This window comes from Sceloporus undulatus, chromosome 4, assembly GCF_019175285.1.
Source record: "Sceloporus undulatus isolate JIND9_A2432 ecotype Alabama chromosome 4, SceUnd_v1.1, whole genome shotgun sequence".
NCBI lineage: Eukaryota > Metazoa > Chordata > Lepidosauria > Squamata > Phrynosomatidae > Sceloporus > Sceloporus undulatus.
This window is the reverse complement of record NC_056525.1, coordinates 123,172,149-123,190,671: the sequence shown is the minus strand read 5'-3', so window position 1 is coordinate 123,190,671 and position 18,523 is coordinate 123,172,149. Positions and strand designations below refer to the sequence as shown.

Sequence of the window (18,523 nt, the reverse complement as noted above, 5' to 3'; positions counted from 1 at the left end):
TAGTTTAAAAAAGATAAAAGCACTTTAAAACATACAAATAAACCATTATAACACCAGCCCGTTCTTTAAAGACTCTCTGTTTTAAAAGTCTGTCTGAATGAAATTGTCCTAGCCTGACAATGGAAGGACAGTAGGGAGGGGGCCATTCTGGTCTTCCTGGAAAGGGAGTTGTACAGTCTAGGGGCAGCCACTGAGAAGACCCTCTCTTGCATCCCCACCAGCTGTGCTTGTAATGTTGGTGGGATTGAGAGAAGGGCCTCTGTTGATGATCTCAGAGCCCAGCACAGCTCATACAGGGAAATATGGCTGTCACATAAACTGGACTTTAGCCATATAAAGCTTTATAGGTCATAATCAGCACTTTGAATTTGGCCCAGAAACAAACTGGCAGCCCGTGAAGCTGTTTCAACAGGGGCATTGTGTGCCCTGTGTAACCTGCCCTAGTTAGCAATCTGGCTGCAGCTGTTTGGACCAGCTGAAGTTTTGGAACACTCTTCAAAAGCAGCTCCAAGCAGTGCGGGTTACAGTAATCCAAATAGGATGTAACCAAGGCACGTACCACTGTGGCCAGATCTAACGCCCCGAGGAATGGACACCATTGGCACTCAAGCTTTAGATGTAGAAAAGATGTAGATTCTTGGTCACTGCAGAATTCTTAGTCTCCGGGTTCCAAAGCAAAGTCCAGGAGTACAACCAAACTGCAAACCTGTGTCTTTGGGGGGAGCATAACTACATTTAACATAGGCTGAATCCCTATTACCTGATCTGCCTTCTGATTGACCAGGAGCACCTCTGTCTTGCCTGGATTAATTTTCAGTTTGTTTGGCCTCATCCAGTCCATTACTGATGACAGGCGCTGGTTTAGGATCAGTACAACCTCCTAGCATTGGGTTGAAAAGGAGTAGTAGAGTTGGATGTCATCCACAATTGACAACAGCACCCCAAAAGTCTTGGCAACCTCTCCCAGCAGTTTCATGAATATGTTCTATGACTTGGGGGACAAAACAGAACCCTTAGGGACCCTACAGGCCAATGGCCAGGGGGTCGAGCAGGAGTCACCTAGCACTACCTTTTGGGTTCACCCCTCCTGGAAGGAATGTAGTCATTTGAAACAGTACCTTCAAGTTCCATCCCACTGGCTGATAATTATTCATTGTAGTAGGATTTAGGGGTGGCTTTTTCAACAAAGACATCACAACTGCCTGCTTTAGGCAAGTTGGAACACTGCAATGTTGTAGGAAATCTACCTGTTTCAACAACTCAGCCAGTCCCCCTCTGGCCTGTTTAATAAGCTAGGAAGGATAAGGGTCTAACACATGTGGTGGCTCTCACCTCTCTGTTGATCCTGTCCACATCATCAAGCTGCACAAACTGAAAAATATCCACTAACACGAGTCAAACACATGCCGAGGTTACATCCACTGGCACTGTATCAACTGTAACATCAAATTAGAATGAATCTGAGCGACTTTATCTGCAAAGTGCCGTGCAGATTTTTCACAACAGGCTGTTGAGTGATTTGCATTTTCTATTTCAAGACATGTGTGTAATAAACCTTTTATTCATAGTAATTAAGCTCTGAACTGTTGTGTTAGATATGAAAGTGAGATTTACTTACTATATGACCAGCTAACACTAATATTTTATTATTCCCAAATGACCTGGTATCAGCTTCTCTGCAAAACAGATACCATTTGTTGGCTCAGTCAGTTGGGATTTTGTCACTCCTTTAAAATATATGATTTTTGTTGACTCCATGTTGGCAATGTACACTCATTTTCTTAAACGGTTGTTTACTTTCCAGTCCAAACCTGGTTACCAACCATCTGGGGAATCTGACAAAGAGAACAAGGTGCAGGAGCGTCCTCCCAGCGCATCTTCCAGTAGTGATATGTCTCTTTCTGAACCTCATCCTGTTCTCAGGTAAGAGAACAAGGGGGTGTTTAAGGTTTTTTTGAGCATCAGGAACTTCCTATAGAAAAGCAGCAGTCTTAACAGGCTATATTGCAACAGAACCTATATATCACCAGAGAGGTATGAAATTTCTCTCTCTCCTCCACCCTATTAATTTGAAATGCAGTCCTTCAGAATTCTGTACCTTGAAACTTCCTACAATAAGAGGGGCATTAAAAGCAAAGTGTCATTGTACAAGATACAGTGTGAGAAAACGAGGATGTCACTTTTTTGGTCAGATGGAATTGATGCTGCAAATATATTTTATTTTATTGTATATTGTGTTTTTAAATTGTTTTTACTATGCTGTAAACCGCTATGATCCATGGAATAGCGGTATATAAATAAATTTTATTATTATTTATTATTTATTATATTGGATTTTACAAGTGTAAATAGCATTTTACATGCATGCACTGACAAACAGTGCAAGTGGAAGAAGGTGTCCCATCAGTTGGGCATGAAGATGTATCTACCATAGGTAGGAGAAAAAAAGTCATCTAACTAAACAGAAAGCTCAGTTTAGAAATTGTGTTCAAATACATTCATGTGTTCAATTGTTGATCATGAAATCTTGTACAAATTCTGTCCATGTATGATTATGATAATTTTACCTTATGTTTCTAGGAATAAATTGTTGGGGCCTTTGTGGATTCAGCCGGATAGGCTGACTTCTAACACCCAGCTTCCTTGCTCTCAGTCTTCTGCTATCTTGAATGGAAGTTTATTCTCTCCACATTTATCCCTGGATCACAGGGGTATCTTACAAAAGGACTTTGATCCTGTATTCTCAACTAGAAGAAGCTATAGCACTGCTGTGGGTTCTATACCTTTGGGATCTCAGCCATTCATGCCATCTGCTGTACAGCCAACCATTAATCAGTATAAAAGTAAATTGAACCGTATTGAAGCCCTGAAAGCAACAGCAGCCTCTCTATCAAATCGGATTGAAAATGAAGCCAAGAAATTAGCAGGGGCAGGCATTAACTATGGTGCAGTGTGGAATTCTGAGTGTGATTTGTTGCAAGGAGGCCAGAGTGATGGCTACTGGGCAAAGTCCAGCAGCCCCCCTGTGAGAGAAGATGATGTCTTTTCAGCCAGACTTCAGAAGATGTTGGGTACCTGTATCTCTCATGCATATTTTGATGACAGCCTTCCTGGAGTTGGAAATCTCAGTGAATTTAAAAAGCTTCCAGAAACCATCAGTCCTCATACTGCTGGTATCAACCTTCAAGGCAGTCACCAGTCTGAAGGAATCCTAGGAAGTTTGTCCAAGAAACAAGTATGCTCCCCCAGTATTGAAAGTAAAGTTAAACAGCATAATGGCAGTGTAGATTCAATAAGCGAAGGACCACTCAGCGATGGCCTTCTATCTGAGGAGGAAGGAGAAAAGCATGAGCCCCTAGCATTGAAGACAACTGAAATATTAAAGGAAAAAGAATTCTGTGTGGCAGATAAAACTGGCTATGAGCCTATAAAAGAATTCCAGAAAGAGGCAGAGAAATATTTACCTATTTTTACACAGCTAAAGAGTTCTCAAAGACCTTGGGATGAGCTATCCAAAGGAAGTCCACATAGCGTCATCAACATTTTTACAAAATCTTGCCAGCTGTATGGAAAAGGTAAGGAATGAGAGGCTTGCTGCTCTTTCTTGTATTTTGCTTTTAACTGCCAAAAGAGTTAGACTTGCATGATGTTTACTTGCAGTTCTGAGCTTTAGCTCTTTATATCAATAATAAATCTGCAATTTAATTTTGTGGATATCCATGTTTGCTGAAATATAGCAAGCTTCCAATCTCTCTTGGTAATATTGGCGTCTACTCTTTTACACTGGAGTCACTTAATAAGTTCAGATTTCTCCACTTCTGAGTATTGTTAACTTGCTGAGTCATCTTATTGCAGGAGAGAAGAAATTGAGATTCTAGTCTAAATCGTATTTTGCTCTGTATAAAGCTTCTCATTGGATTAGGATGAGTTTTGCTGAGATAAGTAAGTCACTCTGAAATTCAGATTGCATTTAGTGTTCACTTTCTGTTCTTCTGCAGGATTTGAAGAATGGTCAGGACAAAGGTCACCATCTCAGAGGTCTTTACTTCCCATCATGAGCCCTTCAGCTAGTATTGTTTCGTATGATGATGACTTCATCTCATCACAGGGAACTGAAACTGCAACAGACAAAAAGGCTACTCTTGAGCCCAGGTACTTAAATGGCTGTGGAACAAAAAATATGAAAAAAAATGTGTATGGAAGAATGAGAGCCAGCGTGGTATAGTGGTTTGAGCATCAGACTACAACCCTAGAGACCAGTTCAGTCCCCCACTCAAGCATGGAAACCCACTGGGTGACCTTGGGTGTGTCACACACTCCCAGCCCCAGAAAGCCCCGAGATGCATTCACCTTAGAGTCACCATAAGTCAGAAATGTCTTAGAGATATACAACAACATGAAAGAAAATTTCATTAAATACTACAGGAGCTTTGTATTTCTCAGTTAAAAGGAATCTTTCTTTGCAGAACATTTCCTTGGAGAAGATATATCAAAATCAGTGGGTTATGGCATAAAACAGCATAAATGAAATATACCTATTTAAAACAGCTTTCCAGTCTCACCCTAATGCTGTTGTGTTGGTACAGATTGGTAGTTGCCTTGTCTTTCTTTAAGAATCCTGCATCCTCATGCTGAGGGTTACTTAAATTAATTTTCTTAATTTCTGTAAAAAAATAATATTAGGATTGCTCAGTATTTCATTACTTACCCAGTAAGACACTTAAGTATTTAAATTGAAATACATGTGCATATTTTCAAATTTCAGTATAGATGTGTTTTTGAGAATTCCCCTTTTAAAACAGAAACTACTATATCTCATCCTTAGAAGAAAGTGCCATCCATAATAATGAAATTTCTCACAGCAACAAAATCAAACTATATATATTCCTAACAGTCTGTTCACAGATTACATATCTAGCCTAGATGTTTACTGTATATATTTGTGCATAAATCAAGAAATTTTATTCAAATACTCAACCAAAAAAACCTGGGTTGACTTATCCATGGTCAATATAAGTAGTATATCTTAACTTTTATCAAAAAAAGGAACCAGTCCCTTTCTCTGAGTAGAGTAGCTTAGTGTGTCCTGAGAGAACCTGAAAGAAGCACTGACCCCCTCTAGTCTCTCTGCCATGGCACTGCTTCTGGCTTTTTAGAATACCTGGGTTGAAAAATGGCAGCAACAGCTCTTTGGCACTTCTCAAAGGGATGCTGAGAGAGTAGAGGGGGTCAGTGCTTCTTTTAGGTTCTCTCAGATGAACTAAGCTCTCACCTTTTGCCACTCTACTCAGAGAAGGAGATCCCAGCAATGTTATTGCAGCAATGAATAATTGGTTTTGAAAGATTTGAATAAGACATTTGTGTATGTTTGCCAGCTTTTCTGGGTTAAAATCCAGGCAAAGTTATCACATTAAAGCTAAAGGCTGTAATCGCTGCTAATGTAGTTGCCATTTTCTTTGCTTTGCCTTTACATCCTTTTTGACATATGCATATTTTCTTAGCCCTGCTTGTACCTAGTCACCTCCCCTGTACATCACACAGCCCCCATTTTCTTTATATCCTTCTTCATCCATCCAGCCTTCAGGGTGATATGCCTGCTGGAATTTTGTAAATTCTTTGGCATCATTTTCATTTGTTTTGTCCTTTGCATCCTTTGTTACATGCATCTAGTTTTAACCCCCAGTTAATCCATGGGCTATATCAAAATCAGTAATTTTGGCCCCAAAACCTGCCCTCAGCTCATACATCGGTCAACTTGTACACAAGTGTATATGGGATCTTCAGCAGTCTCCAAAGTGGTCTGAAACACAACTGCTTTTAAAATTAGATGAAAGTCTTCCTCTGGTGCTTAGTATGTTTTTTTTAAAAAGGAATTTTCAATATTAAATTCTAAAGGAGTTATAACAGTAAATAGTTGTAATTAACCATAATTTTGTTTACTGTCGTGTGGATTTATGTAGTTGATAAATATGAAGTTTATAAATATTAAGTTGACAAATAATAAGTTCTATAATTGTATTGGCAGTGGAAGCAGCAGTCCCAGCCTGCAAGAAGAGTTGACCAACAAGAAGTTGCCTTTTGAGGTGCAGGCTATAGAGTTTACCCATCATTCCTCAGGACCACCATCTACAGGTTCTTCCCATTCCTCTGCATCTTCTAAAAAACGAGGGAAAACAGGAAGTAAGTGTTTTGTATCAGACATGTCTTTTTGTCTCTTGATATTAGTAGTATACGTATATGGGACATTTTGGGAATTATAGGGTATAAATACCTTAAAGGCACCAGATTCTATCTGATCTTGGAAGCTAAGTATAGTCAGCCAGCCCTTGGACGGGAGTCTGCCAAGAAATACCAGGTGCTGTTGGCTATATTTCAGAGGAAAGAACTTGCAAAATCACCTCTTATGAAATTCATGGAGTCACCATAAGTAAACAGGCAGCCTGATGGCACACACACATACTTTATACGGGCATGTTGCTTGGAAATTCTTCTAGAATAGCACTTAGTACTGTGAAGTAGTCTTTTCTTATCTGAGTAACTGTCCCTGTCATGCTATTGTGCACAGCTTCCCAGAAATTAATTTTTTAATTTTGAAAGTGACATTCCTCCTACCACCACCAAATCACCACTTTCCAATGCATCCAGTAAAAATCAGTGTGTGGTGTGCAGAAAAAATGGGATCTTCTCTCTTGGGTGAACTGCTTAGGGCAAACAACATACTTAGCTATATTGTATGCGGGGCTCCACAGCCAGCTCCAGATTTGAACAGTATAGCCTGCTTCAATTGAACACTGTATATGTGTACAAAATACATTGCAGTACAGTGCGCCCGTGTCATACGCAGCTTTCAGCATAGATGAAAGCCGCGCGGGGTGCAAGGGGCGGCGCATACGCGCCACTGCATGCACAAGCCCCATTCATGTGAATGGGGCATGAGCATGCGTGGAATTCGGCTTATGTGGGGGGGGGGGGCCGGAACAGATCTCCCGCGTAAGCCAAGGGCACGCTATACTTGATTGTGGAAACCTTCTTCCTATCCTTTTGGTAGTACTTAATTCTAAATTTCTGCCTCCTTACCAATTTTGATTACAATTGGAGAAGCTATCAGAAATGCTGTTTCCTCCCATTATGACCTTTTGTATAACTTCCATTGTACAATTGTATATCATCATGCAGTTATAATAGCATAGTATTGTATAGAGATATACTTTACTTTTTGTATCTTTTAGGTACTTGGTATATAAAGACTTTGGTCATTATTTGATATATGATCCAGACAAATTTTGTGACACACCTGTATGGATATTAGCCCTGTACTCACTTTCATAATGAGTGAATAGGGATATTGTAGTTTCTTCGGCTATATCTTGCTCCATTTTGCTCATACTTTGCTTTCCCTGGACCATATTAATACATATACCACCATTTCATCCTTGTCTGTCTTCAGGAGGGTGTGAATGTGTACTTTCTCCTGCTAGTTCAGTCTTTGAACCAGTTTGTGCAGTTGTTAGGCAGAGACTGTGAACTTGTGGGAACACACTACCGTATGTACTTGACTATAAGTCGATCTCATGTATAAGTCAAGAGCAGGTTTTGGGGCAAAAATTATCGATTTTGATATCCCATGGATATGTCGAGGGTACTTAGGAGCATCTAAAAAAAGATGTAAAGGACAAAGCAAGGGCATCAGAGAAGTAACAGTCACCACACAGAGAGAGAGAAGCAAACAAATTTTCAAGCACTCTTTCCTTACCAGAACAGAAGCAATTTGCAAAACAGAGATACTACGACACAAACTTGCAAGCACTCTTTCCTTGCTGGAGCAGAAGTGATTTGCAAAACAGACTGACTGACACAAAAAAACTTTCAAGCACTCTTTCCTTACCAGAGCAGAAGTGATTTGCAAAACAGAGAGACTGAGGCACAAACTTGCAAGCACTCTTTCTTTGCTTGAGCAGCAGCTGCAGAAGTAAGGAAAATGGGACATTGGGCTGCACTTCTTTTAGGAACTTTGTGAGCTGTATTACCCTACTGACCTGTATATAAGTTGATCCAGGATTCTGGGGTCAATTTTTTGGCATAAATTTTTCAACTCACAGACGAGTATATATGGTAGTTCATTTATGTAGCACATCTCTCTTAGACTGGAGCCCCTGTTCTAGGTTGAAACATTGAACATAGCTTTGAAATCTAAAAAACACAAGGCATTGCTTTTCAAGTTGTTGTTTTTTAACCACCACTTTCCCAAATGTGTTTTAGGCCTAAATTCATTGAATGGAGTTCCAAATGTCTCTTTGCGGGAGGAAAATAAAGTATCTCCAGGGTCGGACTATGGACTGCACCAGGCAGTGCACTCCTTATCTAGTAATGGAATATCTGATAAAGAACAAGAGCAGAAACTAGATTCTGACAGCACTTTAGAGGAACTCTCTGGTCACTCCTTGGTGAGGTAAAGTGAATCACTAAATATGCTAAAGTATCATATTATCAAATCTGTAATTGGTATATAGTCTAATAATTTTTATCATGTGATATAAAGAAATATAATGGCTGGCATTCTAAATCAGATACCTAGCTACATAACCTCCTTAGTTACATAGCCAAGTAGCATTTCTCAGCCAAACCCCCACAATTATGACTTACCAGGTAGCAGCCATGGCAAGCTGTGTTGCTGCAGAATGACATTCTCATCCTACCCCCTCTAGTCACATATTCTGACAAAAAGTATTGGTGCAAGGGGACTGTATTTCCCCTGCCTGTTTATTTATATACATAGTGTGCTGAGAGAATAAACTGTTAGTAGAATGCTGGTCCCTGTGGATATTGGCACATCTGTAAAGCATTACCTTCAGACCAGAGGCAAATCTAGGTTTGTCAGAGTCTATGTACCCAGTAGGGAGCCACAGCCATCTCCAACTCTGCCAAAACTATCTGTATTGAAATGTGTGTTTGTACTCGTTTTTTGGGTGTACAGCTATATTTGTAATGTGCTAAAAAGACACAGTCAGTCACATTTCTCTAAGTGGCATGATCCATTGTGAATGCAACAAATGTTTCCAAACTTTATATTTTTATATAGGCACACACACATGCTCGTGTGTGGGTGCGGGCGCGTGCACGTGTGCATGCACGCACACACACACACACACACACACACTTGAAAGCATTTCAAGGAAACAAGCAAGAAATACAGTTACCATAATTGTGCAATATACCTTACTTAATAAGCCAAGATAAGAACAGGTTACTTACATGCGGATACAGCTTCTTTACCCCCCATTTTCTAGTACAAGCAGCTAAACCAGGGAGTTTCCATTATGTTGTCTACATAATTTTTGTACAAATCAAAAAATTACGGTTAAATAACTTCAGAACAAGCCAGGATAAACCACATTTAAATGCCAGCTTTTACCTGTTGATTTTTACAAATTTGGACAACTTAGGGAAGTTTAGTTAGAGACCATACCTCAAGGGGAGGAATGAAACAACTAAATGCATGGGTAAAAGATTTATTTGGTAAAATATGTTCTTCACCCCTCCTCCAGTCTGTGAAGTGGCCTTTTTATATAAAAAGAAAAGATCTCCAGAAGTTTCAAGAACACATTTTTGTTATACCACCACTAATAAAATAAAACAAAGCCCCAACTCTTTTAAGCTTTTTGTCCATTGATGGGGATGCATGGCACTTTCTGACTTTGGGGGGGGGGGCTAATGTTGTGTGACTACCTTATGTTGGAAGAATTTAAAATGTTCATTTCTCTTTTTATTTTTCCGTTAGTCTCCCAGATAGGGTAAGATCCCCAAGGACTGCAAGCTCTCCTCAGTCTCCATGCATACAGAAACAGTCAGATCCGGCAGTAAATACAACAGAAAAAAACAGATCTTCAAACTCTTCAGTTACAGTAGCTTCTGGACCCAAGCCAAATGCTGCCTTCTCGGATTTGAATTTTGGAACCAATAGGACTGCAGCTGGGAGCATGACTGGTAAGCTGGCTAAAAGAAAAAAGAATATAGAATATGATTTTAAAAAAGAAAGTTTTACTTAATGACATGCATCTTGGTACCTAATATTTTGATCTTACAGGTTCCATGCGCTTCTCACCTGCTGGTCTCCAGCAGCGTATGTCAGCAGAACTTCACTACTTAAGTGCCATTGAGGAGTCTGTACGCCAGATTTCTGATGTAGAACGTGTGCGAAGCTTATCACTTGCACAACAGGAAAGTGTTTCTTTGGCTCAAATCTTAATGGTGAGAATGGTTGTATCTCTGCCTTAATTGGTCTTCGTATGCAATCTCTTGTATTTCACTTAAAGGTCCTATGCCAAAAGAAAGGTGACATATAATAAAGATTGTAAGAAAGGTTAGAGCAGTTGTGATGCAACTGAGAACTTTCATCAAGAGATCCACTAATGGTTAATGTAAATGTTGGCATATTTCCACGTTAGTTGAATATTTTAGGCATATTTTAGTGATTAAAGTCATTAAACTATTGTTAACTGCCATCAAGTCAACTTCGACTTATGGTGACCCTATGAATGAGAGATGTCCAAATTACCCTATCATCAACAGCCCTGCTCAGGTCTTACAGACTCAGGGCCATGACTTCATTGGTTGAGTCTGTCCATCTGGAGTGCAATCTTCTTCTTCTGCCTTCTACCTTACCAAGCATTACTGTTTTTTCTAGTGAGTCATGTCTTCTCATGATATGTCCAAAGTACAACAGTTACAGTTTCAGTTTCATCATTTTGGCTTCTTGGGAGAATTCAGGCTTGATTTGGTCTAGGACCCATTTATTGATCTTTTTAGCAGTCCACAGTATCGGTATAACATCTTCGGCACCACATTTTAAATGAGTTTATTTTCTTCCTATCAGCTTTCACAATGATACATAAAAATTGGAAATATGATGTCATGGACAATCCTAACTTTAGTGTTCAATGACATGTCTTCACCCTTCAGGGTCTTGTCTAGTTCCTTCATAGCTGCCCTTCCAAGTCCTAGTCTTCTTCTGATTTCTTGATTGCAATCTCTATTCTGATTAATGACTGAGCCAAGGTATGGAAGAACTTGAACTATTTCAGTCTTCATTGTCATCTGTGGTCATTATTTTTGTTTACTTGAAGTTTAGCTGTAAACCTGCCTTTGCACTTTCTTCCTTGAATTTCTTCAGTAATTGTTTGAAGTCTTCACTGTTTTGTGCTAGTAGTATGGTGTCATCTGCACAACTTAAAATTGTTGATGTTCCTTCCTCCAATTTTCATGCCTCTGACTCTAATCCTGCTTTACATACAATACATTCAGTGTACAAATTAAATAGATCAGATGATTAAATGCAGCCTTGCCTGAGCCCTTTGCCAGTTGAAAACGATTCAATTTCTTCGTATTCTGTCCTAACAGTAGACTCTTGTCATTAATACAAGTTACGTATCAGGACAATCAAATGTTGTGGCACACCCATTTCTTTAAGACCAATCCATAGTTTTTCATGATATACACAATCAAAGGCTTGGCTATAATCTATAAAACCATAGGCTGATTTTCTGAAATTCTCTGGTGTGCTCTATTATTTAGCATCTGTTTGCGATATGATCTCTCATGCCGCTTACATTCCTGAATCCAGTTTGGACATCTGCCATTTCTTGCTCCACAAATTGTAGAAATCTTTGTTATAGAATTTTGAACATCACTTTGCTTGCATGGGAAATTAATGCACTAGTCCTGTTGTTACTTCAGTCCAGTAGATTTCTTGCATTATCCAAAGATCAAATATTCCTAAAAATATATGACCACTATTTTCAGAAAAATGCCCATGTAACTGGCCTTTTAAAAAAACCTAAAATTCAAGGTTATTGATTGCAATATGATCTTGGTATGATAAAATAATATTGATAAAAATTGTGAAATTTGTGAAACAGGGCACTATAAAGTACAGAAGCAGCAAAGATACTCAAAGGCCGGTTACAGACCAGCACTTGGGACGTCTGCAGGACGTCCCATTTTAAAAAAGGGGCGTCTCTTCTAGACGCCCTGGCTCTAATACGGACTCTGTCCGTACAATATGGCGCCGGCCGTTCCACACGGCCGGCGCCATCTTTACATATCAGACACTGTGTGTCCGAATGTGTCGCGGCGTCTGTGACCTCGCGAATGCGCCCCTGGTGCCTCGCGACGTCACAGAGGCGCCGCTTAAAGAAGCTCCATTTTGGAGCTTCTTTTTTGCTCCGTAACGGAGCTGCGCGGTTTGGCTGCAGCGGCTCCCTTACGGAGCAAACAGCGGTGGCGGCAGATCGCCGTAAAGTGGCGGTTTATAACCCGCCAAAGATTCTGAAGATTTCTGTTAATTAAACATGTTTACGAGTCAGTGATTAAGGTAATAATTTCCATATTGGGAGGAAATTGCTGTTAAGCCCTTTTGAATAAAAAAGAGCAGTTGATAAATTAAAAAAAAAAATTAAAACTGAACTTAATTTGTAGGCACAGCAGCAACGACATGAACGAGACATGGCTCTTTTGAAACTCAAGGCAGAGCAGGAGGCTTTGGAAAGTCAGAGACAGATGGAGGAGGCTAGACAGAAAGCAGCTCAGGTAAGAGGGCCTTTCAAAAAAACATGAACAATATGTGCTCCTCTTGCAGAGAAATAGCTGGCAATCAATGCAGGTTTGAGGCCTCTCCCCTATGTTTAGGAACTGGGAGATTTTGTAACACCAGGAAAACATGTGCTAGAAGTTAGTAGTTTGGAAAACTTTGTCTTGGTAAATTTTCCTGAATTTTTCTCTGAATTGTCAGAAGTGGCTATAATTTAAGATGGATAAAAGCATCTTAGGTGGGTGTTTGTCTGACTAATGAGGTAATGTACAGCCTGTACTGGATGAGGTTGTACATTCCCTCAAAAGAATCAGGCATAGAGTCTGGAGGTACAAATGGAGCTTGATGATGGGAGGTGTATTTACTGTAGTGTCCATGACTAAAGTTGGTTCACCATTGTGACCTTTCCAGAACAAGTAGAGCCTGACCACAGTTAGTCATGTATGGTAACCCACAGCCAGGATTATTAGTATGTGCTGTATGGTGGGTCTGCCTGCAAAAACATTTCTCCACGTAGCTCATTGTTCTGTTTATAACCTTCAAAAGCCCTAGATAGCCTTAAAGGACAGTTCACAATGGTTCTGTATATCTCTGTCCAACCTTTAAAATCTTCCTAGCAGCTGCTCCCTGGCTTTGGAACTCCCTCATTGGGAGGCTGGGGTGGCTTTCTCCTTGTGGATCTGAGCTTAAACTGAAATTATGCTAAAATGGAACTACATTTTGTTGTGTACTATCTACTGTATTGTTTTCCATCAATAGAACGTATGCTATTACAGTAACATGTATCACTGTTCAGCACCAAAAAAACCTTGGGAGGGACCTGGAACTATACATTGCAGTTCCATAGTATCATGATTACCATCTCTGTTCTACAGCTTCTGCTTCAGTTGTTTCCAGGGCTGCAATGATAGAATTAAAACACTCAGGAGCTTGAGGCTAAAACATTGCAATGATTTCTAGTACAGCCGGCCCTTCTTATACACAGATTCAAGCATCCATGGTTTGAAAATGTTCCAAAAAGTATAAATTTCAAATATCAAACCTTGATTTTCCATTTTTTATAAGGGACACCATTTTGCTATGTTGTTATATTTAATGGGACTTGAGCATCCATGGACTATGTTATCCACAGAGGATCTTGAAACCAAACCCCAACGTATAACAAGGGTCTACTGTGTTAGGAGGTAGAGAAGAACTGTTGGCCCTCATCCCCTTCCCCTTCTCCTTTTGTGTAGTGTCTTTTTTAGATTGTAAGCCTCAGGGCAGGGAACCGTCCAATTAAAAAGATTGTATGTACAGTGCTGTGTAAATTTACAGCACTTTATAAATAAAGGATAATAATAATAATAATAATAATAATAATAATAATAATAATAATAATAATAATAGTTTACAAATCTTTGGCTTTTGTGACTGATGTGACCAAAGAGTCCCTTTCATTCACACACCAGGGGATAGCCATAGCTGCAGCAAAAATGACATCATGCTAATTTAAACACTGGATTCACATTCCAGGTCTAACTTGCAGTAACTGAGGGGGGAGCCTTTTCAGGGATGATGACCTTGAAGACATCCTTGCAGATGGAAAGGTTAAACAAGGGCTATGTGTTTAATCCAGTATAAGGAGGGGAAATATCAGACTAAAGTTTGGCAAATCCCAACTATGAATATCTCTTTTGCTACTGAGAGAATGATATGCTGTAGATTTACTCTGGAGAGTAAATCGCCACAGTAATGCATACAGTGGTCTGGATGTTTCCTCCTGCAGAGGAGACATTCAGACCCACTGCAAGAAAAAGAACTAGGAGTTATTAGAGTTTAAAAGTTAATAATAATAAATATAATAAAATCTATTTATATCCCGCCCCTTTATAAGATGCAATCGGGATGGCTTATAAAGATTAAAAAACATACAATCCAAACCCCTCAATCTCCCTCCCCCCTAAAATACAATTAAACAATGCAAGAATTAAAACATACTTTAAAATGATATGATAAACAATACATTGTGACTGTCGTGAGGTCAGAGTTCAACAGTTAGATTTTTCCTTCTAGTGGCCGGGGAACTATTCAGGAAAGGCCTGCCGGAAGAGATCTGTCTTTATAGCTTTTTAAAAGCTGCTTAGGGTGGTAATATGATGGATCTCATCCGGAAGGCCGTTCCACAATCTGGGAGCGATAGCTGAGAAGGTCCCTGATCTTACCTAATCAGTGATAGGAGATAACGCCATCCACAGATATCTCCTTTGAAGACAAGAACAGAACTTCCTTGGAAGTTCAGACATATTTCCTATTCAGAGAGGCAAATATGCAGTATGCAGCTTCTACTGTGAAGAGAAGAAGGAGAAATAATTGATGAAAACCTAAGAAGTGATAACTCACCTGGGAGGTGGGAGGGAGATGTGTGAATAGTGTGTGAGTACTTGTCTCCCTGCCTGCTTCTGCTGAGAAATTCCACCACAACCTTGCCTTGCCTTCTGAGATGAGTTGACTGGCAAATGAAAAGGTCATTTTCAGTTGTGGAAACTTTCTTTAGAATGCTTTCACTAGAAAGGTTTATATGGTGCTTACTCGCATGTTTTGACATCAGAAAAATGTTTGTTTATTCACTTAGGTCTAAGATATTATTTGGACTAGTTGTCTAGTTGCTGACGTGTTATTTATGCTATGTCTATTTTTATTTATTGTTTTTATACCCTGTTTGATTGTTTTTAACTAGTTATTTCTTAACTACCCTAGATGTTATACTCAAGGATATAATATAATATAATATGAAGATTTAAGAATTAACATTTGGGAATAATATTGATGTTTGGCGGGTGGTGGTGTAAATTTATGCTTCCTCTAGAGTGTTCCATCCACTTAATTGCACCATCTTTATTTTTCACAACTTTTCCTTTTATCCAGAGATACACGTTTATACCTGATTTGTATTCGTGATCCCTACATATTCAAATGTATAGAATAATAATCTCTTGAAGATATCTTTGGGAACATTTGATTTGTATATAAAAATTAATTATAATACTTCCAGTGGTACCTATCAGTGGTGGAAAAGATTAAATGATTATTTGAAGAGACGGTTTGTTCCTTAAGCTCTTCTGTGTGACATCCTTCCCTTCTCTTCCTTGTTTTGTCTACCAAAATTACCCTGATCTGTTGAGATGTTCCTTCATAGAGGATCTTGTCATACTGTCAAATGGGTGGGCATCCAGATATCTCAAATCATGAAAATTTAGTATTGTCAATGATTCAAAAAGAAAAGTATATTGCTCTATCCAGGCCCATGCAGAATCTCTGCAGCAGCTGGTGCAGTCACGGAAAGAGACAGCAGAGACTCTACAGGAGACAACATGCAAAATTGCAGCTCAACAGATGGAGGCAGCTCTGCTCACTACAGATGCTGCTCGCCAGATACGTGAGGTAAGCTACTACTATGACTATTTTGACAACCTTTGCCTTGCAGAAAAATTTGCATACTAGATCTTTAGTAGACAAGAGCATTTTGCTCTTTCCTGCAGCATCTTTTTGGGAGAGAAAAGCTGTTTTCCCTTTTTCGGAAAAGAAAAGCTCCTGGACAGATGGAACTCAAAAATCGGCATTTGTTACTAGAGAATTTGTGACTTCTCATATATGAAATCATAAAAAGTGAATGGATGTTTTTATTTCTCTCTATGTTATTTTTTTCTCAGATGACAGAGCTTGCACATGCCCAAATGTCTGATGCTGTTGGTGCTCCTGTGGCTCCAGTTACCACACGGCTTGACCAAGAAAGGAAGCATCATACAGCAATCACAAAACAGATGAAATCTCACAATATGAACAGGTATTTTATATAACATTTTAGTTTGAAGAGTAGAATTATATAATATATAAGTGTGTGTGTTTTAAGTTCTGTTGAAGACAATTCCTAGGGTATGGGTTGATATTTCTTCATGGTCCGCTTGATTGACTTGATGTAGGCCGTGGGAAAGCCTCTCACATGGAGCTTGCACCACCCTATCTTCCTCTTCTTCCATTATTGCAGGATCTGCGAGGAAGCAAAGAGTGGGGACAAAGCTTTTCTAATGATGGTCGTTATATTGATACCAAATCAGATATGTGCCCTATAGTACTTTTCCAAGTTGCTGTGGATAGATGGACAAGTCTCTTAGTTACTGCTTGCCAAATCAAACTCCGTTTTACAGAGAATGTGTCAGGAATTCTCCCTTATCCTCCATAGGGTTTAATGTCTGATAATAAGAAGGCTTTGTTTAGATTCACACAAGCTGCTGTTTACACAAAAATGAATCAAATAAAATTTTCTGCTCACTTATTATTTACTGATGCTTCTCATCCGTTTATCTAACTATCTTGTCTTTGAATCTTTTTTGTTATTTAGCTACCTCCATATAAAACAGGGATAGGAATCATACTGCCCCCCATATGTTATTGGACTGTAAGTCCCAGCAGCCCTTGCAAGCATAGCCAGTTGAGGAATGCTGGGAGTTGCAGTCCCACAAAAACCTGGAAGGTTGCACCAGTTAAACTGCTGAACTACAGCATCCCTTTTGGCTGTCAAAGTAACTCACATCTTGGCTTCTTTTTTAATAGGAAAGTAGAATCAAATACTGATTTACAAAGTAAAGTGGAAGTAGGAGACTCAAAGCACCATTACTCCCACTCATTTGATAGTTACTCTGAATCATCAAGATCAAAGATACATGATCAAAGGTGAGAAGCAAGATTTATACAGTCAATGTCAGGGGTGAATTTAACAAAGAAGACTGACTGTATTTTTTAATATAATTTTTATTATTTTCTGAACATATATACAAAGAAAGGCTAATGAGACTGTGAACATAATATTATGAAAAAAAGGAAAAAAGAAGGAAGGGGGAATGGAAGGGGGGACAACAGGGAGGGGAGGGGAAAGAGAAAGGAAAGAAGGGGGGAAGAGAAAAGATATCTATTTGCATTGTTAATAGAACAGTAAACCTATTATTAAATGTAAGTTCAAATCAGAATGTACTACTACCTGGTAGTAATATAGTATGCAATAAGCATATCAAACCATAACAATAAGCAAATCTTATCTGTAAGTAATTTAGTCCTTGAGGTCTTGGACTTTCAAAATGTCATCTCTCATCTATATGGTACCTATTTCATCTGTTAGGTACCATATTTATTTATTTTTCAACTACCTTCCATTTATTTTCATATTCTTGAATTGTTTTCCCTGCTGCATACATGGATAATCTATCCATACTCCAGAATTCAAGAAGTTTTGATTTCCATTCGTCTATGGAGGGAATTGTTCTAGATTTCCAGTATTTAGCCAGAACCATTCAAGCTGAGGAGATCATATACGGAATCAGACTGGTTTTATTTGAGTTCAGTTTAGGTTGGATCATATCTACTGTATTTAATAAAATAATTCTGGTAAAAGGGGGGTGTTTAATTGTAATATTTTCTACATTTCCTTGTGTATGCTTTGCCAAATTTTTTTAATTAATGTACATTGCCACCAACTGTGGTACCTGGTACCAATTTTTCCCTTACATTTCCAACATTTGCTGTCATGGTGTTTAGACATCTTAGAAAGCCTTGATGATGTTGGGTACCATCTGCGGAACACCTTTAAATAATTTTCTTTTAGTGTGTTGCATTTGGTAAACTTTTGATTAATTTTCCATGTATGTTCCCACTTGTCTAAGGGTATTGGTCTTCCTATGTTTTGCATCCAGCGGATCATTGAATCTTTGGCGGTTTACAGACCGCCAAATAGTACGTATACAATACGTACTAGGGTTAGGAAAGGGCGGTGCTTCCGCACCCCCCTAACCCTAGTACGTATTGTATACGTACAAGATGGCGGCGCCCCTTCTACATGGGCGCCGCCATCTTTACGTACTGGACGCACAGCGTCCAGACGTGTCGCGGCGCCTATGACGTCGC

The 18,523-nt window shown here is 39.2% G+C and overlaps 1 protein-coding gene across 5 annotated transcripts in view; it reads left to right on the top strand.

Annotated features, from left to right (window-relative positions):
- Positions 1 to 18,523, top strand: part of CEP350 (centrosomal protein 350) — a 71,731-nt gene that overhangs the window by 11,428 nt on the left and 41,780 nt on the right. For all 5 annotated transcript variants that reach the window (XM_042462262.1, XM_042462267.1, XM_042462266.1 and 2 more), the window contains exons 9-19: positions 1,805 to 1,923; positions 2,581 to 3,575; positions 3,999 to 4,152; positions 6,026 to 6,180; positions 8,260 to 8,449; positions 9,779 to 9,984; positions 10,085 to 10,248; positions 12,475 to 12,585; positions 15,869 to 16,009; positions 16,279 to 16,412; positions 17,180 to 17,299. In XM_042462262.1, coding sequence (XP_042318196.1) covers positions 1,805 to 1,923; positions 2,581 to 3,575; positions 3,999 to 4,152; positions 6,026 to 6,180; positions 8,260 to 8,449; positions 9,779 to 9,984; positions 10,085 to 10,248; positions 12,475 to 12,585; positions 15,869 to 16,009; positions 16,279 to 16,412; positions 17,180 to 17,299 — 2,489 coding nt within the window. The remainder of the gene's footprint in view (positions 1 to 1,804; positions 1,924 to 2,580; positions 3,576 to 3,998; positions 4,153 to 6,025; positions 6,181 to 8,259; positions 8,450 to 9,778; positions 9,985 to 10,084; positions 10,249 to 12,474; positions 12,586 to 15,868; positions 16,010 to 16,278; positions 16,413 to 17,179; positions 17,300 to 18,523) is intronic.